Below are 24500 nucleotides of genomic sequence, written 5' to 3' on the forward strand. Positions count from 1 at the left end.
GTAACAGAAAATGCGTCCAAACAGGTACATTGTTCCATATACTCTGGGACAGCCCGATCCTACAGCAATATTGGGAGTCCCTGGTTCATTGTCTCAATACCGTAGGAAGCTGGCTCTTTATCTGGTATATCAATCACTAGATGCACCATGTAGAGTCCAGAGGTTCCCCAATGAATGGACAGGGGGTTGCTATGCAATCCCAAAGTGCTCTATTTGGAGGTAGCGTGGTTGAGCAGCTTAGGCTTAACACAGAGGAGTGCAAGACATCGACAAACAAACACAACAGTCAATAAATGAGACACAACTCAAAAAGGAGAACACCACCAATTTATAAAAATAGCAAGTATCTTTATATATGTTTAGGCATCAGAGAAAAATCGTTCAGGTAAGCACGCTTTTAAATATTAATTCTTTTCACTTTTAAAAAGCGGACACCTAATGCAATTTCTGAGTTCTGCAATGTTATCCAATGGGAGGAAGAACAAGTTCTGGAAAGAAGTAGAGTACAGCTACTTAAAAGACCAATCTCCAGGTGTGAAGGTTAGTGGTGGGCAAGGCCCAAGGCAGCACCAGCAGTACACAACCAGCAGCACATGGGCGGCTGGGTGCAGGGTGCAAAACAGCATCAGGTGCCTAATGTGTTTCAATGGAGTTCGTTCACTGTAAAGAGGCTGCAGGCTCTGGCCAGGAATCCAGTCGGGCTTAACCAATAGCGGGGCTCAGGCCTCGCAATGCTCGGGCACAGGTAAGCACCTTTGATCCTCTTCTCCACTGCCCAGAGGCATAGAGTGCAGAGGTTTCTTCAGGTGTTAAGTTTTCTTACCCCAGCGGTCGTGGTAGAGGGGGGCTGTGTGCAGAGGCAGCAGGTGTCGTTGGGAAGTCCAGGAGGGTGAAACCACGATGGACTCGGACTCTGGAGGACTGGGAAACCTTGTTAGCACCGGTGGCCCACTTCAACTTGGGCCAGAGGCGAAGGGTGCAGTGGTGGCTTCAGGTGTTGGCGGTTCTGGAGACCTTAGGGTCCTTTCTTTGGAGAACAGGTATGCTGTTCACGGGAGGTCTTGAGTCTTTATTGAAGGCAGGCAGTCCTCCCGGGTTTCTGGGGTCACGGCTGCACGACAAGTTGACTCTGGTGCAGATTTTGACGAAGGGCGCAGTCCAGCAGGGTTGGTACCAGGTCAGCTGCTTCTGGTCTCCTCTTCTGCTTTCGCAGCTCTTCAGTGCCCTTGACCTTCTTAGGTTGTCAGAACCTGCTTCTCTGGTGCCAGGGGATCCCCTAAATACTGAATTTAGGGGCACTTTGGGGAGAGTAGGGTAGCAGACAATGGGCTACTCACCCCTGAGTCACTACATTCCCTAGACTACCACTTCCAGTAGAAGTGGGCATAGCCCTGTTCCAGAATTCCTAAATCTGCCAACACCAAGATGGCAGATTCTGAAATGTGGTGTCCACATCAGGTAGCTCACCTTAGGGGTGAGACTGACCCGAGGGGTGGACACACCTCAGGTGGGGGAAAGGGTTAGGGGGGGGGGGCTATCAGCATCTCCCTTATAAGGGAAGCCAGATATGCATGCCAAGGGCAATGGGGTTCTTTGAAGCTCCCAGCCTTCGAATATGGGTTTGCAGGTCATCCTGTTGGGTGGGGGGTGTAGCACCCCTCCCAGAGCAAGCTTTGTAGCTGACCGCCCGAGAGCAGAGGCTCTCACCTTAGGGTGTCAGACTTGTCTGGTGGTGGCAGGCTGGCTCAAACTAGTCAGAAAGCACACCAGAGGCTGGTAGGTTTTCAGGGGGCACCTCACAGGTGCCCTGTGTGTGCATGTATTGATAAATCCATCACTGGCATCAGTGTGGGTTTATCAATATGAGATGTTTGATACCAACCATCCCCATCTTCAGTGAAGCCATCATGTAGCTGGGGAACTCGTATTGACCAGCACATGCATTCAAAATGGCTTCCCTGACCACTTACTATGTCTAGGAATCGACAAAGACATAGCAGGGGCACATCTGCTGTTGCAGATATGTCCTCACATGTAATACAATGCATCCTGCCTTAGGGTTGTAAGTCCTGCTGTAGGCGTGACATACATATATTGCATGCAGTGTTAGGGGACATAGCACACAGGCTGTGTGCCGTGTTGTGTTTCCACTTCTGTCTGCACCAAGACACACAGCCTGCAATGGCAGACTGTCATGTACTTGGTATGGGGTCCCTAAGGGACGCATAATTCGTGCTTCAGCCCTTAGAGACCCTCTTTAGTACCTCAGGCCCTAGGTACTAGGGGTACCATTTACTAGGGACTTACGGAGGGTGCTAAAGGGTTTGCCAATTGGGGAAACAATTGTACAGTTTTGGGAAAGAGATCTGGCATTGAGGACCTGGTTGGCAGGGACCCAGTGCACTTTTAATCAAAATCACATCAGGGACCAGGCAAACAGCAGGGGGGGTAACCAGGTCAAAAAGAGGCACTTTTCTACAAGACCCGCTCCCAAACGAAAGAGGATGAAACTCACCTTTCCCAAATGAGTCTTCAACTTCTAAGTTGAAGAACCTGGAAAGCTGATCTCCATTGGCACAGTCAGCACCAGGTCTTTGATCCACTGTAAAGTCCATACCTGTAGGGAGATGGACCACTTTAACAGTTTGGGAATTTCACCTTTCATTTGCATTAGCCATCTGAGAGGCCTGTGGTCAGTTTGAACAATGAAGTTAGAGCCAAACAAATATGGCCTCAGCTTCTTCAGGGGCCAGACCACAGCAAAGGTTTCCCTCTCAATGGCACACCAATGCTGTTCTTTGGTGAGTAACCTCCTTCTAATGAAAGCAACAGGTTGGTCATGGCCATCATCATTGGTTTGGGATAGGACCACTCGTATCCCATGTTCAGAGGCATCTGTCTGCACTATGAACTGCTTTGTATAATCTGGAGCTTTTAAAATGGGTGCAGAGCACATTGCCTCCTTCAGAGTGTCAAGCCTTTTGACAGCTCACTGTTCAGTTTACTTTCTTTGGCATCTTTTTGGGGGCAGCTCTAAGAGGGAAGCCACAATGGTACTATACCCCTTCAGAAACCTCCTGTAGTACCCAGTCAAGCCAGGAAATGCCCTGATTTGGGTCTGGGTGGTTGGAGCTTCTGAGTCTAGAATTGTCTGGATCTTAGCTTTTAGTGGTTGAACCTGGCTTCCACCTACAAGGTCACCCAAGTATAGAGCTGGGTCCTGCCCTATTTGGCACTTTCTTGCCTTGATAGTGAGGCCTCCACTCTTCAGCACCTCCAGGACCTTGCCAAGTTGAATCAGATGATCTTCCCAGATGGAGCTAAAGACAGCAATATCATCAAAATATGCTGCGCTAAAGTCTTCTAACCCAGCCAGGACTTTATTCACCAACCTCTAGAAGGTGGCAGGGGCATTCTTTAGTCCAAATGGCATAACAGTAAACTGATAATACCCATCTGGGGTCGAGAATGTTGATATTTCTTTTGTTCCAGGGGTCAAAACCTATCTGGCCAGTACCCTGATGTGAGATCAAAAGTACTGAGATATTTGGTTGCCACTAATCTGTTAATTCATCAGTAATTGGGTGTGCGTAAGTTTTGGTTACATCACTGAGGCCCCTATAATCCATATAAAACCTCAACTCTTTCTTTCTACCTTGGGTGTGAGGTTTGGGGACTAAGACAACTGGTCTTGCCCAGGGACTCTCAGAGTGTTCAATGACTCCCAATTCCAGTGTCTTGTTTACTTCAGCTTTGATGCACTCTTTGACATGATCAGACTGCCTGTAGATTTTACTTTTGACAGGTAGGCTGTGCGCAGTGTCCACATCACGTGTACACCAGTTGGTCCGACCAGGGGTCAAAGAAAAGAGCTCAGCATACTAATGAAGGACTTGCTTGCAGTCAGCCAGCTGTTGGTCAGTGAGGGTGTCCAGAAAGACCACCTCTTCTACTGATCCATTATTAGGATTGTTAGAGAGGAGATCAGGGGGAGGCTCGCTCTCTGCTTACTGTTCCTCATCAGTGACCATCTCAGCCCTGTCATGAAAGAGTTTAAGGCGGCTGACATGGTTGAAACTCTTGGAGTTCCTGCAAGAGGCAAATTCCAGAAGATCTGACTTCCCCTTTTCTTTCTAAATTAGGGTAAGGCCCATTCAATTTGTCCTGGAGAGCTCTAGATGTCATAGGCTCCAAAACACATGCCTTCTGCCAAGGTTGGAACTCCACCAGTGAAGCCTTTTGGTCACACCAGAGCTTCTGGAGCTCTTGGCTGGCTTCAAGGATTTTGGATGCTTTCTCTGTGTACTCAGCCAATCTGGCATGAAGGCCGAGCATATAGTCAACAATGTCTTGTTTAGGTTCTTTGAGAGGCTTCTCCCATCCTTCCTTCCTTCACAAGACACAATGGTTTCCTCACAGGATGACCAAACAGAAATTAGAAGGGGGAAAACCCTACGCTCTTCTGTAGCACTTCCAAGCAGGCAAAAAGCAGGCATGGCAGTGAGACTTACAATCTCCTTCTGGATTTTTCAGGGAGCCCACCAAGTATGCCTTTCAATGTCTTGTTGAAACTTTCAGGTAACCAGACATGAAGTTTATACCTCTATCTGACACCACCTCTTTTAGAAAGCCCACTCTGGTAAAGATACCAATGAGGGCCGTAGCTACTGCAGGAGCAACAGCAGTCCTCAGGGGAATTGCTTCAGGACACCTAGTTGCATCACTATCAGTATAAATCTGTTTCCTGGTGCAGTTGGGGGGTCAAATGGGCCGACAAAGTCATTCCCTACCCTCTCAAATGGAACCCCAACCATTGGGAGTGGAATTAAGGGGACTTTGAGTCCACCTGTCTTGCCACTGGCTTGACAGGTAGCACAGGAGTTACACAACTTTTTCATCTTTTGGGACACGCCTGGCCAGTAGAAGTGGTTCGCCAACCTAATTCATGTTTTACCCTAGCCAAGATGCCCAGCTAGAAGGGATGTAATGGGCCAATCTGAGGAGAAATTCTCTACACTCCTGAGACACTACCACTGTCCTAGTGGCAACAGGTTTGGAGTCTCCAGCCTCAGGGTAAAGGAGTCCCGCTTCTTATTAGGTCCTGTGGGAGCCACTGACATCTCCATAAGCAGCTTGCTGTCTCAGGCCTTCAAGAGTGGGATGGGTCCTCTTACCCTAGCACAGATCTTCCTAAAGGGTGCCCCTGGGACTAAGAGCTCTTGCTGGTGAAGCCCAAGCTCCTGTAGCTCAGTTCCCTTTGGGGCTGACAGGTCTTTTCAATGAAGAGAGGGCACCTGATCTGATATCTGTTTAGAATCTGGTTTCCCAGTGTGTTTTCACACACACCCATTCAGATATACCTACCATAGCTACATGAGTCTTTCTTTTGATCTCTGCTTAGGCTGAGGACTCCAGATCATTGCCTAGCAGACATTGTACAGGAATTGCAGGAGATACTACCACCTTCTTTTGGCCAGTAACCCCTCCCCATTCTAAGGATACCATTGTCATGGGATGTACCATAGCCCAATTGTGAGGGTTCACAACTGTGTATGTCTCACCAATCAAGTATTGTTCTGAGGACACCAGTTGCTCAGTTACCATGGGGACACTGGCACCATTGTCTCTCACTGCTTCAACTCTAATCCCATTGATATGTGATGTGGCTGTTGTCTGTATCTCTCTAGATTACTGGGCAAGACAGTCAGAGCAGCTACATCACCCCACCCTCTGAAACTAGCTAGAGTTGCCTCTGTGGGCTCAATGACATTGTCAGGGCCCACCTGGAATCCCACCGAAGACTTATCACTGCATTTGCTGAGGGTGCACTAGAGGCATTTTTATCATTGGGACAGGTAGGGTCTCCTGTTCGGAGTCCAAGAGCTTTGCAGTCATGACACAAAGCCTTTGTGGGATCCTAGTTTTTATCCTTGTACTCGCCCTTGGGGAGGGATGAGTCTCGGGTCCCATCCACCTGAGCAGATTTTGGAGGGCCTTTAGAAGATTCTTTGTTTTTATCTTTTGCCTGAGCACTCTTTCCCTTGGGAGGGCTTTTGGCCTCTTTCCAGTGGTCACCCCCAAAAGTGGTGGTTTTGGTCTCCCTTGCTTTGACCCAGTGGGCTGCCTTCTTCCCCACTCTTGAGGAGAAAGTGTACCTGGGTCTACCAGGGACTGATGTAACTTCTCTTGAACACAATTAGTTAACAGATGCTCTTTCATAATTAAATTATAAAGCCTGTCATAATCATGCACATTGTTACTTTTTAACCAGCCACCTAGTGTTTTCACTGAAAAGTCTACAAAATCTACCCAGGTCTGACCCTGTTTTCTTGTTTTTTAATTTCCCTGAACCTGTTCTCATATTCTTCAGTGGTAAGTCCAAAGCCCTTAATCAGGGTGTCTTTCATGAGCAATAGGACTCATCATTTGCCTCATTCAGTATCAGGAGCCTATCCCAACACTTCCTTGAGAACAGCTCCCAAAGAAGAGAGCCCAATACTTTTTGTTGAGCAGTCTCATTTTACAGGCCCTCTCAAAGGCAATAAACAATTTGGAGATATCATCACCCTCTGAGTATTTTGGGACAATCCATGTGGGGAGTTTAGGATCAAATGTTTCCTCCCTATTTATAATTTTGCTGTCACCAGAGATGGGTCCTATGTCCATCTCATCTCTTTCTTTTTCAACAGCCAAGCGTTTAGCCTCTAATGCTTTCTTCTTGGCTCTCTTCAGCAGATCTGCATCTTCAGTATCTAGTTCTTCTGAGACACTAATAAAAGTGTTCCCAGTGGAGGTATTGTCCGAGGGGGCAGAGTTGGAGTCATTGTTGACCTCATTCTCCTCTGGGTTATCATCCTCTGACCCAGTTGGGGGTGGGGGACTTCAACTTGTAAAGGCCTTGTGGTTTTCTACCAGCAACTGCTGCAGATAACCTTTGGTGGGTTTAGGTCCCATGGCAAGTTCCCATACATTACAGAGCTTCTTAAGTTGCTGATAGTATGCCAGATTGGGTTCCTGTGAAGACCCTTGCTCGGGCATGCTTTTTTTTTTTTTTTTAAGTAGTTAGGAACGTTTTAGAGAACCTATGAAAATGATAAGTACTTTTCTAAAGGCCTATCTTACTTTACTGCTTTTAGGGTGAGCGTGCAAGCGCTTTGACGTGTTGTAATCTATCTGTGGGCTTTTAACCACACCCACTGCATGCCCATCACTATCATTCCATCATGGGCTTGCCTTTCAAAAAACCTTTGTTATCATTGGTAAATGCTTTAGGTTTGTTCCTCCTTGGGGCAGTTTTGTTACCGCATTGGCCATTGACTCTATTAAATGGATAATTGCACAGTTGCAGATCAGTCTGACTGCGAACAAACTTATTTTTCCTTGTGTGTCTCTTCTTTTCGCTCACACTCATGGCGGCCGTGGCACTTTGAATTGGCTTGGTTTTTTCAGCGATTCGCTTTAGTGTGCTCTATAAAATAATCTGTATTCTGCGTATGCACTAATAAGCTTTCCAAAATGAGCTAAATTGTAGCAATATTTCACAGCATGTCATTGAATTTTGTGATAATCTATGCGACATGTGAAGGGTGTTTGGATGCACTGTCATAGAATATTACAAAATACTGCATGTAAGACACAGTCGAGTCAGACTAGTAGCTGTGTTATATAGTATTATTATCCCCTAGAACTAATGGGGTCATTTGAGAAATGGAAGAATGGATGGTGATTAGAAAATGCATTTTTGAACATTACTAGGAAATGTGTCTATATGGATATTTATGTAGACCAGACCAAACTCCTGTATATTCATTGGGAGGGGTGGGGGAAGTGGGGATTTAGGAGACCGTATAGGTGGTGATTGTACATGCTTGAATTACACGTGCATTTATAATTCCATTACATTATAGACAGGCCACTAAAATTATGAGGGAGGGGAGTACCAACTTATGTGGATGGGTTGACTAAATTATGTGGCAAAAAAGATAAAGTATATGGCACAGTTTTTTATGGTATTCATTATTTTGTCATTTCTATATATGGTGATATTGTCTGGGTAAAGGATTCATCCCATTGTCACCACTTTCATTATCAAATACAGAAATAAGCAACTGAAAGATGACCACTTAACATTTGCGAAGGGCTTTCCAGTCTACAAATGCATGTTGCCATGTTTATAGTAACTTTTTACCTGTTTGAGTTAGAAACACATTTTCTGTTGTTAAAATTTGCAGACTATGCAGAAGAGGATAGATTAGGTGGCAAATGCATTATTTTGCATACAAACACAGGCTCACAAAATCACATAATTCCAGTGCCCCTGGTTGCAAATGAATCTATGAGTAATGGTATTTATTACTAGTGTGGAGAGGGGCCATGCCTCAAGAGAGGCTTAGCCCTTCGCTCAACAGCGTAATAAATAGCACAGCTGCATTTGGTTTACACCACAAGATGTTTATTTGTTTGTATTTGATAACAACCAGGAAGCAAGGGCTTAAAATTGTTGCACGCACTTTGTGAGGTAGTAAAAAGTGTTTTTACATGTAACTTTGCTGCAGTATGGTAATAAACTGGAATTCGACATTTGCACTGGAGTAATAAATACTTGAATCCATGTTTATTAGTACAGTTTGTCTAAATAGCATGTATTATTGGGCCATATTTATTTCCACTGCCATGGTGTTGGTGTCAGTGTCTGAGGAGAGCCCCGCCTTCCGTTTCGGAACACCCCGGTAGCCGCATGACCCCTCCACCGCAAGTGACATCTCTCTCAGGGCTTGGTTTACTTTGTTGAACGCACACAGAGGCCACAGTGCTAGAGGTCCTGACGGTTGCAGCGCATACACCGTTGCTCTCACAGCAGTGACGGGGCCACATTGCCACGAACACACTCTGCAACTCTCTCCCAGGAACCCTTACCTCCCGGGGCAATGCCAAACGGGAAATCATCAGGCAAACACTCCTGTCAACTGCTACTCTCCAAGGCCATCGCACAACTGAAAAACATGGCAGTGCAGACGGCCCCTTCTTGTCCCGCAACCTCACCAGCTGACCCCCGTACAATCGATGCCACGGACCGCATACTACAGGAGATTACTGCGGTAGGGTGGCGCCTGGAGGCACTGGACTTAAAGATCTCGGACCTATCCGTTGTCTCTACCTCCATATGGGCAGATATAGCCAGCTTACGGAAAACAGTATCCGACCTAGATCAGCGCCTCGTGATTGTGGAGGATCACATTGCGACGTTGCCAGACCAAGGCGCAGAGTTGCAGTTCCTACGAGCAAAGGTCACAGACTTAGAGGACAGGAGCCGAAGGGACAATCTTCGTTTCTTTAGCATTACGGAACACAAAGAGGACTCCGATATCAAAACTTTTCTCAAAAATCTCCTCCCTGAGCTCACTGGCCTGATTTTTCACCACCATTGGAGTTCCAAAGAGTCCATAGGATTGGCCCTATGCAAAAAGCAACCTCTGGACAGCCTCGTCCCATAATCACATGCTTCCCACGCCATGACCAGGCTCGCCAGGTTATCTCAACGGCCCGATCCCAAGGCTCATACTCCCTGGAAGGTCACAAGGTCAGAGTGGCAGCGGACTTCTCTAGGATAACGAATGAGAAGCAAAAAGCATTCTTGGCCCTGCGACCGCAACTTAGGAACCTAGACATTAAATTTGGTCTTTTTGAGCCTGCTTGTATGTGGATTACATACAATGGCAAATCAAGAGACTTCATCGAACCTGCGGACCTCAGCTCCTTCCAGGACGGCCTCGCTCAACACGCTATGGACTACACCACAGCACACCCGGGACCGGATACCTTCGCCCCGGGTGATTCCCCCTCTGTCTCGCCTTCCTTGTCCCAACATCATCGCTCCGCTTCGCAGAAGAGGGGCAGAATATACGACAGCTTGCTCAAATCGCAGGAATGCCGGGACCATGCTCTTCAAGCGGTGATTGCCCACACACAAGACCAAGGGAGAGACAGATCCCGATCCCCTCTGAAGCCAACGCTCGAGGAACATCTGTAATGCCGAACTCTATGGCACTCAGAGAACTTTTTGTCCCGCAAACTGCAACTGATAACCCCTCATTGGACACCTATCTCTACTATTGTTTTTCTCCTCTGATAGGGCGGGCAAGGAAGGGGCCAGCGCTGTACCCTGGCTTTAGTGCTGTTGCTGGTGTTATTTACCCCCACAGATGGGTTTGTTCCTTCGCCAGCCTCACTGGGAGCACTTCACCATCCTGGGGGTCTCGCCATGGTCGGGGCCACCGAGAAGAAGTGAGATCAACAGATATGTCCAGGTCTTTCACCTGTGTTCCAAGTTGCAGTTTACCCAGGTTCGTTTGTTCACCATTAGCACTACCTGTACTGTACAAAACACCTTACCCACACCTCTTGACCTGCCTCTGGATGGGGGACGTAAATTCCCCTTCAGGCACCTTCGCTACCTTCTTCCCTTGTGCTCCTCTCCGCTTACCCTATTGGTCTGCAACCACCGTGGAACACTAAGGGACACGGCCCCAGGAGAAACCCAGCTTCCAGCCCACCTCAAGCACCTGTGAGGTTTGCCTCTTTCCTCCACCTCCACCCACCGTCTCTCGCCATTCTGGAGAGATGCTCGGGTGGTGCGCACCGTGGGGGTTCCTGCCTCTCGCCTTCTGGGGCCCCCTCCCCCTGACCTAATCTGATCTCCCCTCAGCCCACTTTATTATTGATCCCTCTGCCATGTTGACTTCACAATTCTTAGCCCGCAGTTTTGGGGCCTTCGACCCACTTCCTTAGTATTCTCTGCAGGGCTGACCAATGACATTCCCGTAATGGCCCCCAAGACATTTCACTGGTGATGACCCCCCCTCCCCACCCTCATTCGGTTACGCCTCATGCTGCATCCTGATTCTCCACACGTTTTATGTCTTTCATACCCATACGTACCTCCCAGCGCTGCACGTCCTTGGGTGTTTGTTGGTAGTCCTATTGGGCCACATACACACTTCTTCTCCCCCCTCCTGCCCCCTTCCAGTGCTCGTCCAGCGCGCAGGCCCTACAGGTTACGACCCGCAGTCTAACAGGGCTCCCAGTAGTGAGGTACAGCCTCGCTTACTGTAGTTCTAGCTTCTTATCCCTATATCTCTACCTTCTCTATTCAACTCTCCACCCGCTCTCTGTATGCCACCTTTCCCCTTTGAATCTGCATGTTTGCACACTTCTCCCCACCTCCCACGTGAACGTTCTATCTTTATCTGTCCCTCCCTTTCTTTCTACCTTCTCTTCTGACTGACTGATTCTCTTCTATTCCTTGACCGAGGATTCACCCTGCAGTCTCCCCCCTAACAATCTGTCCTCTTTCAGTACACAAGCGCTCTGAGCTCTGCTACTCCTGTAATAGCCCCCATTAAGTGTATCAACGCACAAGAGATCCCTCGCTCTTGCTGAATCAGGCTCAACTAAGTTCAATAATGGGATCAGTAGCCCTGCTAACATTCCTCTCTTGGAACGTACATGGCATGACGCATTACATCAAATGGCAATAAGTCCTATCTTACCTCCAATCTAAAAGAACAGATATTGCCCTATTGCAGGAAACACACCTTTCCCCCATCAGAATCTGAGAAACTCTGCAGAAACTGGGTGGGCAGAGTGCTCTTCAGCAGAGCGCTGTCCGTGCACGGTGAGGCGCAGGGCTCGGGCGGAAGTGTGGGGTGGCGATGCGATATTCGTCAGTCCCTGCAGTTCAGGCTCCTCAAGATGTGGTGTGATCCAGAGGGGTCCTACATCCTCGCCAAGCTTGTCCTGGGCTCCTCCACGGTTTGTGTTGGTTCTATCTACGCTCCCACGGGTTCAAAACGTTGTTTTTTCCTCTCTCTTAATCGACTGTTGACAGAGATCGGAGCCTCTAAATACCTAATAGGTGGGGACTGGAATTTAGCACAGGACGCCATTCTGGATAGATCAGGTGGTTTTGACGTTGGCAATAATGCTGATTGGGCCCTCCTAGGTGGCCTCCTGTCACATCACGGTCTGCTGGACCACTGGCGCCTTTCCCACCCATCAGACCGCGGATACACCATGGGACTCAATCCAGACTAGACTACTTTCTTGTCACTCACCGGCTATTACAGGCGATCAGAGAGTCTGAAATTCTACCGGCCCCATTGTCTAATCATTCCCCGGTTTTATTGGCGTCTCCAAACCTCACGATACCGAACCCCGAAGGGGAAGGAGCAGCTCAGATCCCACATCGCCACCTATCTCCTGAACAATAAAGGTTCAGTCTCTTCGCCTCAGCTACTGTGGGCGGCGGCGAAGGCGACGATAAGAGGTCAGCTCATGTGGGACGCGGCCATTGCCAATGCCCAAAGACGCGATCAACAGAGAGATCTGGAAGACTGCATAGCCCAGACAACGCGTGACTACACCCTAACCCACTCTCCGTCCACCCGCCGCCACCACCTGGAAAAGGCCAAAATGGAGCTCAACTCCCTCTATACATCTCGTGCGGAATACACCCCACAGCGGCTGAGAGGCCGCCACTATGAGCACGGGGAGAAGGCAGGCCACCTGCTGGCCGACCAACTCCGTCAACGTGAGGCGGCATTAGCCACACCGGCCTTACAAAGTGCCAAAGGCACGTTTATTACGCATCCTCAGGCAATTGCAGATGAGTTTGGTCGCTTTTACCAAACTCATACACTCCAGAAACAGCTGAGGACCAGGACCGGTTGACCGCCTTTCTTTGAGAAGGCGAACATACCATGTCTCTCGGAGGAGGGCAGAGCTCTTCTGGAGGGTGACATCAGTAAGGAGATACAGCAGGTGATAGCCAACCTCCCATATCATAAAGCACCTTGTGAGGATGGGTATCCAACAAAATTCTATAAATGGACAGGGGCGGACACCATAGATGCCCTATATGAGGCTTTCCGTGGGGCTGACCAGACAGGTTCTTTACATCCCCTCTCCAACAAAGCCTCTATCATAGTTTTACCCAAGCCGGGTTAGGATCCTCTTCTTTGCGGTAGTTACCGTCCCATATCCCTCCTCAATGGAGATGTCAGAATTCTGGCAGGGATTTTGGCATCCCGACTCAAGAGGGTCATACCTTCCCTGGTTCACCATACACAAGTTGGTTTTGTACCCGGCCGTTCTTTGAGGAACCACCTACGTACACTACTCCATGCTATTTGGGCGGCTCGGGACTCACAGGAGGAGGCCCTTGCCCTCTCACTGGACGCCGAGAAGGCATTTGATCGAATAGAGTGGTGGTACCTCTTTGAAACACTAAAACGTTTCGGTCTCTGGACTAGTTTTATTAATAGGGTGCATTTGTTGTACGACTCCCCGACAGCACAGGTCAACCGCGGCGGGTTCCTTTCCGACACCTTTTCTGTCAACATGAGGACCCGATAGGGCTGCCCCGTCCCCGTTATTATTTCTACTAGCTGTCGAACCCTTAGCGGCAGCAATCCGCAGTTTCAGTGTCATTACCGGAATACCAGTCCCCGTGGTTGTTCCACCATTTATTTATATGCCGATGATATCCTACTCACCCTCAACTAAATCCTTACCGGCTCTCAGAGCTATTTTATCGGAATTTAAACTTTCCTCGGGCTACCGGATCAATTGGGATAAGAGTGAGACATTACCGTTACTGGTGATAATGGTAATGTCTCTCTTCGCCTCAGCTACTGTGGGCGGCGGCGAAGGCGACGATCAGAGGTCAGTTCATGAGGGACGCGGCCATTGCCAATGCCCAAAAACGCGTCTAAAAGAGAGATCTGGAAGACTGCATGGCCCACACAACTCGTGACTACACCCTAACCCCCTCTCCATCCACCTGCGGCCGCCACCACCACCGCCGCCGCCGCCGCCGCCTGGAAAAGGCCAAAATGGAGCTCAACTCCCTTTATACATCTCGCGCGGAATACACCTTACAGCAGCTGAGAGGCCGCCACTATGAGCACGGGGAGAAGGCTGGCCGCCCAACTCCATCACCGTGAGGCAGCATTAGCCACACCAGCCTTACAAAGTGCCAACAGCACGCTTATTACGCATCCTCAGGCAATCACAGATGAGTTTGGTCCCTTTTACCAAACCCTCTACACTCCAGTAACAGCTGAAGACCAGGACCGGTTGACCGCCTTTCTTTGAGAAGGCGAACATACCATGTCTCTCGGTAAGTGCGTCCGTTCAGGGATTCTCGGTGAAATGGAAGCAGTCACGTCTTCACTACCTGGGCATTGACATTAACAGAGGATTGGAAAAAATGGTGGCTGACGACCTGGAACCACTGCTAGTCAGTATGAAACGAGATTTTGAAAAATGGACACACTTAGGCCTCTCTTTGTGGGGCAGGGCACAGGCGGTGCGCATGGTGACTCTGCCGCGATTCCTGTACGTCCTGGGCATGTTGCCTCTACCGATTGTCCGGTCTCTTTTTTGAGAGATAGATCGTGGCATCCGAGCCTTCGTCTGGGGGTCAATGCGTCCAAGGCTACCTACAGCCGCATTACTCGCCAGACATGAGTACGGGGGACTAGGTCTCCCCTCAGTAGAACACTACACCCTAGCATTACATCTCTCGCAGGTGGTCTTTCTACTTCCGGGAGTGAGGGACCCACCGCTTTGGGTGGAAGTGGAACGGACACTCTCACGCTCCCCACCCGGGCTCCACGTGCTCTATAATACAGGAGCAGCTCCCCTCCATACCACCAATCCCATGATCGGAGCCATGCGAAATTCTTGGCGGCAGGCACACCACTTTTTGAAAGTGGACCCCCAAATACATGACAGGGCACCAATCTGGGGCAACAGGGGTTTTCTAATAGGTGGAAAGACTATTTTTAGGGAGGAGTGGCGTTCGAAAGGTCTCCTGAGGTTGGATCAACTTCTAACCGGAGACAGAGTGAAGTCATTCATGGAACTCAGGGAGGAATTTGACCTTCCGGCACACCGTTTGTGGCATTTTATACAGCACAGGCACTGTTTGGAGAGACGCATTGGGAACCCCCCCTTAGCGGCTCCCCCAATCCCCGATACTCCACTATCTGGAGACCTGGGGTCACCTGCGGGGAGTTATATCAGGACTGCAGGCACTGATGAACCGACACCTATTCTTTCTCACCCTCCTGAGCTCCCTCAAAAATAGGTGGCAGGCACGCCTCCAGATCGAATATGAACTGGAGGACTGGGCAGAATTAATTGAGGCCAGAGACCACGGAGCTCGGGAGGCTCGCTTAAAATTCAGTCTTTTCAAGACATTACATGAGTGGTATTGGACCCCCCAGAAATTGCGTACTGCAGGGTTGCTGTCCCTCGCCTCCTGTTGGAGATGCCCCCACGCCCGCCGTGATTTGCTGCATATCTTACATGACTGCCCAGTCATCCAACCTTTCTGGCGATCAGTGGGGTTTACCCTTAGAGAAGTGCTACCCTTGCTGCCTTCTCTCACCCCCTCTCTTTTACTACTGCATGATACCAGAGATTTATACGACCTCTCCCGACCGCAACATCGTTTATTACACACAGCACTGGCCACTGCCAAAGTGTGTATCCTCAGGCACTGGCACGCAGAAACTGCCCCCTCCCACGGGGAATGGATCACTGCAATGTATCAAGCTGCCTACCATGAACGGCTCATATTCGGCCTACAGGTTAAGACGGATGTGTTCCTACAAACGTGGACCCCCTATCTCTCAGGGCCTGAGGGCTAAGTGTTCACTGCGGATGTCCGGCTTCGAGAAACCATGTGAGGACACGCCTGTCCAGGAACCGCATAACCCAAACACCAGCACACTACCATTCCCTTCCGCTTAGCTCTAGCTCTAGTTGAGTACAGATACACACCTCTGCATGGACTTGTCTTTGTTTAACCAAGGGCGAGTTATCCCCTTAACCCGCTTTCCCCTCTCCTCCCTTCATCCCTTCCGCCACTCCTACTCCCATTACCTCCGCTACCCCTCCTCGAACATTCACCCTGTTCCAACCCCCCTCCCATCCTTCCTAATCAACCCCCCCCTCGGTCATTACCACTTCCATCTACATCAGCACCTATACCTTCACTTTCACTCACACTCTTCCCTTTTCTCTTAATCTCACTCCCACCTTTCCCTTCTCTATCACTCTCATTTCCACTGTTACTAATACCCCGTAGCTATATTTCTCTCTGTTTTCCTGCTGCTCACACATAGTGCAGTCCTGAGATACCCTCTGCTAATTGTCCACAACGCATGAAGCGGCAGATACGGCCCGTATCCCTTGGCTAGTCTACACCTCTCTCTCTCCAGATAGTCCCCGTACTGCACTGAGACCTAATCCATGCTATTGTCCACAGGCATCGTCTCCTCTCCCCCGCTATACCGTATGCAATACGCTATTCCTCCTTCTCCTCTCCCCTTTCTTTCCCCTTCCACACTTCTCCCTCTCCCTTCTTTTGGTACGAACATTACTCATCCTTGCACACCGTCCGGGTCATTCCTCCCTGTCACCAGCTCATGTCTTCCGCCTGGAGGGTATGCAGTACTGCTCCTTATCCCTAACTAATCGTTCACATGAGGTATCCTCATGCTCCCCCTCCCACCCAACATACAACTCAGACGACGGATAATGGAGCTTTGAGAGACTCAGGGGACGGACAGTTACAGGTGTTATGTCCAGACTTCTAGGACCTTTTATGTCTTCTGTTGTTGCTGGGACATGGGTTGGGACATAGAAGGAGTCCTGCACTATGATCAGTCCATCTCTTTTATTTCAGTTGCAGCTTAGTGCTTCAAGTGCTTCAGACATGTACCTGATGTTCTTTGGTCCTTTCGGATATTGACATATGTCAGAATGTCTTTCCCTCCTTGTGAGTTTGACACTTCCCGCACTGTTATGTCGGAATTCATGGTGTGCTATGTACCCAAGTCCCATATGACGGATTCATGTATGATATTGTTGATATGAATTTTAAAAAAATACAACACAAAAAAAAAAAAGTGGACACAGTGCATTTTCTGAGTTCTGCAATGTTTTCCTATGGGAGAAAGAACGAGTTCTGCAAAGAGGTAGAGTACAGCAAAAACACAACCAGTCTCTATGAGAAGGACATTTCATCCTAGTATTCTAGAGGTGCTGCTGCTAAATATTTTGCTTAGCCATTAGGATATAACATCCATGTCGACTCTCAATTTTATTTACTTTTAAGATAATTTCTAATGTGCAGAAATATATGATCTTCTTTGGTGATGCCAACTAAGTTAGAGTTTTGTGAGCAGTGTGGGGGCGGGGGAGGGGGGGGTCACCTCCACTATGAGGCAATTCAAAATCATCCTGTACGAAGAGAGAGATCTTTGTGCACTCTACTACAAGACCGTTTGGGCAAATAATTGTGGTGCCATTACCATTCTTGTGCAACAGAATACTACATGCACACTGATTGTAACTCATTGCTCGAAGTAGAGCCGGTGGAGTTAGGGAGGCTTTCACTAATAAAAGACTGTTTAGGTTTGTAACTTATGCAGAGTCTCAGCTTGGAGAAACATGTTTATGACATCTGTATGGTTGAGTTGAACCCTATCACGGGGAAGCTTACATCAGCTTTGTCTTTGGGAGTCAGGCGGATGTAGGATATTCCTTTATATGTTTGCTACCTGACAATGAATGACTCCCGTCAACATCTCTTCTGATCTAGCTTTACAATAAGGGTAATATAGTCTACAGAGGTCAGCACGTACAGACTGCTACCAAGCCTGTATACACCAGGTCCCTTGTGTCCTGTAGTACACAATCTTGGGCTTACCAAGTCCTGTGCACAGGTCTAAAGCACAAGTAAGTGTTTAGGAAGTTGTGCATTTCCAGGTGCACTTGTACCTGGAAGACTTGTAGGTTGGCGCTGGTCCTGCAATTTAAGTATTTAATCTTTTATCCAATATATGACTTCTGTAGTAACACACACATCACACCATGTCTGATTTAACAGCAAGATGAAAGATGCAGTGATGTCTTTGAAGAGGAAAACAGATGCAAAGTTGGTGTGAGTTACAGAAAGTATAGCAGATGGAGAATATTCCTCATGAGTTTTGTGGAATTGTTGTTCATATTCATAAGTAGGATCCAGATATGTCTAATGGAGGAGGAGAAAAGGGGTTCAAGTGCATGTGAGATTCCCATTTTATACTGAAGGTCTGCTTGGCAGGGATTCAGTGTGTGAAGCTTTGATAAGAGAGCTGTATAATGGAAGGTGATAAATCTGGGGTGTGCCAATAAATAGGAAGCACCAGCTTGGGCTTTGAAGTGCTGAGTGTGGCGTGGGAGCTATGTAGCACTGACCGTGCAAGATGAAGGCATTGTATGTGGCCTGTGACTCTAGGAGCAGATGAGGTAAGTGCTAAGGAAATAGAGGTTGAAACTGGAATCTCTCACAAAAAACACTTGGGGCTTGATTTAAAGTTTGGAAGATGAATACTCCATCAAAATGTGTCAGGTATCCCGTCCACCGTGTTACAAGTGTAATAGGACATAATGCACTTGTAAGAGGGCAGATGGGATAGCCGTCATGTTTGTGACAGAGTAACCCATCTGCCAAACTCCAAATATGGCCATTAGTTTTCAAGTGGCCCAGGAAGTAGCACAGAGCCCTACGGCACGCGAAAGTCTTTTAGTATTTTGCAGCCCAGCAGTAGGTCAATGTTGATGATCCCTCACTCTATGGTATAAACTTATTATTTTGTCTTCAAAAATATATATTTTTTTTAAACGTGTTTGTTAGTTCTCCGCTGTCCTGCTTCTGCTGGTTATACAAGATCACTGAATGTCTGCATGTTGTGTACACACAAAATATACTATGAAGGAGAGGAGGAAGATATGCACTGTGGAGAATTTGAAAGATCATTATTTGAAGGCAGTTTTTGATTCTGATTTGTAGGTCTTGTTTATGCAAGGTGATTTCCAACCTCCTCTCATGTACGCAGCTTATTCAGTCTGTGTACAGCTATTGAAATTTAGAGAAAAAAAGGCAACTATAGTAACAAATGTTATTAAAAGATGTGCCACTCACCGTGAGAAGATTCTGGTCCCAATTCATAAAACCATGCAAGCCTTTGGCTTTCTTAATCAGGTCTGGACCCTGAGGAAAAATGTACACACACATTAGATATTTGAGTCAAGTAGTAGGGTGCAGGTACTTTTACTCATGGTGATGGCACAACTGGAATGTAATCAAGAGTGATTACCAGTAACTGATATTAATTAAGCCGTTTCAGATTTGTTTCTCTAAACAACAGGCATCAGTCAACACAGTGAGGTTCGCTCCTAAACTCTGTAAATTTATGTGTAAAGAGCTGCACTGTGAGAAGTAGGACGAGTTTATTAAAATCGGGCACGTCGGCATAAAAGAGAAATGGTTATGACTGTTCATATGGCTCAAAAAGGAACCAGGGTCCAGATGTGCATTATAAGGTAGTCCAGCTATTTACTAGGATCGCGTGACATCTTTTGATGATCTCAGAACAAAATCTGCCATCTCTCCTGCAGACATCAGGCAATAGTAGACACAAAAAAATCCCAAGAGTCATAACCACCCGGTTAATACCCAAAGATTCTCCCCAGGACAAATGTTTTAAAAACAAACCAAGGCCTCACACTTTTATTCAACCATTAGCACCAAAGCCGCCCCACACAATATAAAATTCATAACGCTTTACTACTGAACTCACACTAAATATCCCTGTTGTCAGAGTTTCAACAAAGCTCATGAAAATCAGAAACTCACTTCTTTTTAGCCAATAAAACCTTTTGGCAGTGTTAAATTCTGAAAGGCAAGCACTTTTGACTCCGACTACTGCTGGCGAGGACCTGATAAGGGAGATCATAACAAGGGAGCATTGATGGAACAGGGGATCTTAACCTGTCTGTCACCCATGACTAAAAAATCCAAAGTACTATCACTGATAACCTAGACCTCGCTGCTTCCACTGACACTCTAGGGTGGGTCCTGCTCTCCTTACAGCCAAACACATCGATAGGCGATGACCACCCTAAACTCATGAACTTCATAATGGCCATCGATGTTCAACTGATAATAGTTAACTTGGAGGGCTCCAATCCTGAAGAATGGTGAAATTCCTTATGCCGCATGTATCACCGACTCACCAATTAACGTATTATTATCCTGTCTGGTTTAGGTACTTTTTAGTAATAAGCCTCTCTCTTATTGATACTCAAAAGTGCAACTAAACTCATGGGCACCCTTAGGTGTTCACGATTTGTTCATAAAAATGCAATTAAAATCAATATAGATAATAATAAATCATTTTGAAAATAAGTTACCATTTTTGTCTAAACTCGTCTTTTCAAAGGACAGAAAGAAGTGGCTTACTTTATGATTGCTGTAGCTGCATTTAAATGTAATGTCAATTTCTCGAGGTTTCCTATGGAGCATGCATGACAGTCACTAATCTTCTGGAGTACAGTTTTATCTCACAACCCCTCTCACTACGATCACATTTGGACGAGCCCGCACTAACTTACCGGGCGCATGCCCAGATGGTACGTGTTCCCCAGGCAGATGCAGCACCCAAGAGCCCGTAGCTGATGTGCCGAGACTCCTTTCATTGTGCCCTGTGTACCTACGGGCATAAAAACCGGCGTAGGGACCTCCCCATGAGGCAATCGCAGCTCGCATGCCCGAGCTTTGGATACCCGGCATTCCGCCAGTACTCGTAACGAAAGCGGCGCCACTGTGCCCATGGAGGCTGCCATGCCGCTGCGGATACGACGTCACCGGAAAGAGGTAGCACCACGGTGCAAGCCGCCATATTAGACGCTGTACGGATAACTATATTCAGTGGGCAGCCATATGCGAACAGCGTCACCACAGACCGTGTTAGAAAACGAGCAAGCATTAATTGTACATGGCAACATTTTGGAAGAGAAAAGGGGGAGATTTAAAAAAATAATCTGGAGACTATATTTCTCCATTGACTTCTATTGAAACAGGGACACTTTTAGACTCTAGACTGAAATGTACTTATTGGCAGTAAAGTATAGCAATGCAGCAAGAAAAGGCGTTTCGAAACAGATAATCTGGATGTCATAAAAACAAGCACTGGCAAACCTAAAGGTCTAACCTTTGGGTCCTGTGACCCTTGCCAATGCTTTTTAGCCATTCCGCTTAGCGCCCCTGTGCTGTGCAGGGTAGTTAACACAAATAAAGTAATTAAGGCTCAATCACAGATGTAGTTGTGTCATTTTATGACTTGCCGTCAACGTTGAATCACCTCCTCTGGAACAGTAAGGAACTGATGCCTCACCTCCCTGGTGGCAGTAAGGAACCAACCAACCCTGCACCGCTTCCAGTGAAGCCTCACCTCCCATGGTCTACACGACTCTGTGGCTGGCCACGCTCCCTCGCTGGTGGCACTGGTCTCAGTGAAGCCGTTTTGATAGCCCCAGTTGGAGCTATTGTGTTTTTAAGCGCTATACTACATTTAATCTGTGAAAATTTGTATCTTTACTTGTGTATGTTCGATTTTAGTTGTTTTGGTCTTGTTTTATTCTGACAGACATTGGCTATTTTTCTAAACTGATGTAGAGTACTTTTGGGTTGTTTTCACTGTGCTACTGTGTGTTTGTACAAATGCTTTACACATTGCCTATGAGATAAGCCTTACTGCTTGAGCCATTCTACCAAGGGGGTGAGCATGGGTTATCTTAGTTGTGTGACTCTTTTACCCTGACTAGAGCAAGGGTCCCTACTTGAACAGGGTGCAAACCACTGCCGATTAGAGACCTAGGGCCAGATGTAGCAAGGCTTTTGCGCCTCGCATACAGCGAAAATCACTGTTTGCGAGGCACAAAACCCACATCGCGATGCCCATTCCCATTTTGCGAGTCAGTAACCTGGTTACCGACTTGCAAAATGGGACTGCGAGTCGCAAATAGGAAGGGGTGTTCCCCTTCCTATTTGCGAGTCGCAGCGCGATGTAAGATTGCTTTGTAACCGCGAACGCGGTTGCAAAGCAATCGCAGTTACCACCAATGTCACACTGGTGGTAACCCATTCGCAAAAGGGACCCCTTTCCCTTTGTGTATGGCCTTGAAAAAATGAAACTGACATGTTGAATTTTTTCGTTTGTAATGCATCTTGTTTTCTTTAAGTAAAACGGGCTGCATTACAAAAAAAAAAACTGCTTTATTTAAAAGCAGTCACAGACATGGAGGTCTGCTGTCTCCAGCAGGCCACCATCCCTGTGAGTGCTGCGACTCGCAAGGGGGTCGCAAATTGCGACCCATCTCATTAATAATTATAATTATTTGCCCAAACGGTCTTGTAGTAGAGTGCACAAAGATCTCTCTCTTCGTACAGGATGATTTTGAATTGCCTCATAGTGGAGGTGACCCCCCCCCCCCCACACTGCTCACAAAACTCTAACTTAGTTGGCATCACCAAAGAAGATCATATATTTCTGCACATTAGAAATTATCTTAAAAGTAAATAAAATGGAGAGTCGACATGGATGTTATATCCTAATGGCTAAGCAAAATATTTAGCAGCAGCACCTCTAGAATACTAGGATGAAATGTCCTTCTCATAGAGACTGGTTGTGTTTTTGCTGTACTCTACCTCTTTGCAGAACTCGTTCTTTCTCCCATAGGAAAACATTGCAGAACTCAGAAAATGCACTGTGTCCACTTTTTTTTTTTGTGTTGTATTTTTTTAAAATTCATATCAACAATATCATACATGAATCCGTCATATGGGACTTGGGTACATAGCACACCATGAATTCCGACATAACAGTGCGGGAAGTGTCAAACTCACAAGGAGGGAAAGACATTCTGACATATGTCAATATCCGAAAGGACCAAAGAACATCAGGTACATGTCTGACTTCTATTGAAACAGGGACACTTTTAGACTCTAGACTGAAATGTACTTATTGGCAGTAAAGTATAGCAATGCAGCAAGAAAAGGCGTTTCGAAACAGATAATCTGGATGTCATAAAAACAAGCACTGGCAAACCTAAAGGTCTAACCTTTGGGTCCTGTGACCCTTGCCAATGTTTTTTAGCCATTCCGCTTAGCGCCCCTGTGCTGTGCAGGGTAGTTAACACAAATAAAGTAATTAAGGCTCAATCACAGATGTAGTTGTGTCATTTTATGCCTTGCCGTCAACGTTGAATCACCTCCTCTGGAACAGTAAGGAACTGATGCCTCACCTCCCTGGTGGCAGTAAGGAACCAACCCTGCACCGGTTCCAGTGAAGCCTCACCTCCCATGGTCTACACGACTCTGTGGCTGGCCACGCTCCCTCGCTGGTGGCACTGGTCTCAGTGAAGCCGTTTTGATAGCCCCAGTTGGAGCTATTGTGTTTTTAAGCGCTATACTACATTTAATCTGTGAACATTTGTATCTTTACTTGTGTATGTTCGATTTTTGTTGTTTTGGTCTTGTTTTATTCTGACAGACATTGGCTATTTTTCTAAACTGATGTAGAGTACTTTTGGGTTGTTTTCACTGTGCTACTGTGTGTTTGTACAAATACTTTACACATTGCCTATGAGATAAGCCTTACTGCTTGAGCCATTCTACCAAGGGGGTGAGCATGGGTTATCTTAGTTGTGTGACTCTTTTACCCTGACTAGAGCAAGGGTCCCTACTTGAACAGGGTGCAAACCACTGCCGATTAGAGACCTAGGGCCAGATGTAGCAAGGCTTTTACGCCTCGCATACAGCGAAAATCACTGTTTGCGAGGCACAAAACCCACATCGCGATGCCCATTCCCATTTTGCGAGTCAGTAACCTGGTTACCGACTTGCAAAATGGGACTGCGAGTCGCAAATAGGAAGGGGTGTTCCCCTTCCTATTTGCGAGTCGCAGCGCGATGTAAGATTGCTTTGTAACCGCGAACGCGGTTGCAAAGCAATCGCAGTTACCACCAATGTCACACTGGTGGTAACCCATTCGCAAAAGGGACCCCTTCCCCTTTGTGTATGGCCTTGAAAAAATGAAACTGACATGTTTAATTTTTTCGTTTGTAATGCATCTTGTTTTCTTTAAGTAAAACGGGCTGCATTACAAAAAAAAAAACTGCTTTATTTAAAAGCAGTCACAGACATGGAGGTCTGCTGTCTCCAGCAGGCCACCATCCCTGTGAGTGCTGCGACTCGCAAGGGGGTCGCAAATTGCGACCCTCCTCATTAATAATTATAATTATTTGCCCAAACGGTCTTGTAGTAGAGTGCACAAAGATCTCTCTCTTCGTACAGGATGATTTTGAATTGCCTCATAGTGGAGGTGACCCCTCCCCTCCCCCCCCCCCCCACACTGCTCACAAAACTCTAACTTAGTTGGCATCACCAAAGAAGATCATATATTTCTGCACATTAGAAATTATCTTAAAAGTAAATAAAATGGAGAGTCGACATGGATGTTATATCCTAATGGCTAAGCAAAATATTTAGCAGCAGCACCTCTAGAATACTAGGATGAAATGTCCTTCTCATAGAGACTGGT

General features: G+C 47.1%; 1 protein-coding gene across 2 annotated transcripts in view; it reads right to left on the reverse strand.

Moving 5' to 3' along the window:
* The window catches only part of QTRT1 (queuine tRNA-ribosyltransferase catalytic subunit 1), a 150169-nt gene extending 129390 nt beyond the window's left edge, over positions 1–20779 (reverse strand). The window contains exons 1-2 of one of the 2 annotated variants that reach the window (XM_069231535.1): positions 20512–20779; positions 19040–19108 (exon numbers count right to left, since the gene is read on the reverse strand). In XM_069231535.1, coding sequence (XP_069087636.1) covers positions 19040–19108; positions 20512–20742 — 300 coding nt within the window. In that variant the 5' untranslated portion in view covers positions 20743–20779. The other variant, XM_069231536.1, reaches the window with a different exon arrangement.
* Between the last annotated feature and the right edge of the window lie 3721 nt (positions 20780–24500).

This window comes from Pleurodeles waltl, chromosome 4_2, assembly GCF_031143425.1.
Source record: "Pleurodeles waltl isolate 20211129_DDA chromosome 4_2, aPleWal1.hap1.20221129, whole genome shotgun sequence".
NCBI lineage: Eukaryota > Metazoa > Chordata > Amphibia > Caudata > Salamandridae > Pleurodeles > Pleurodeles waltl.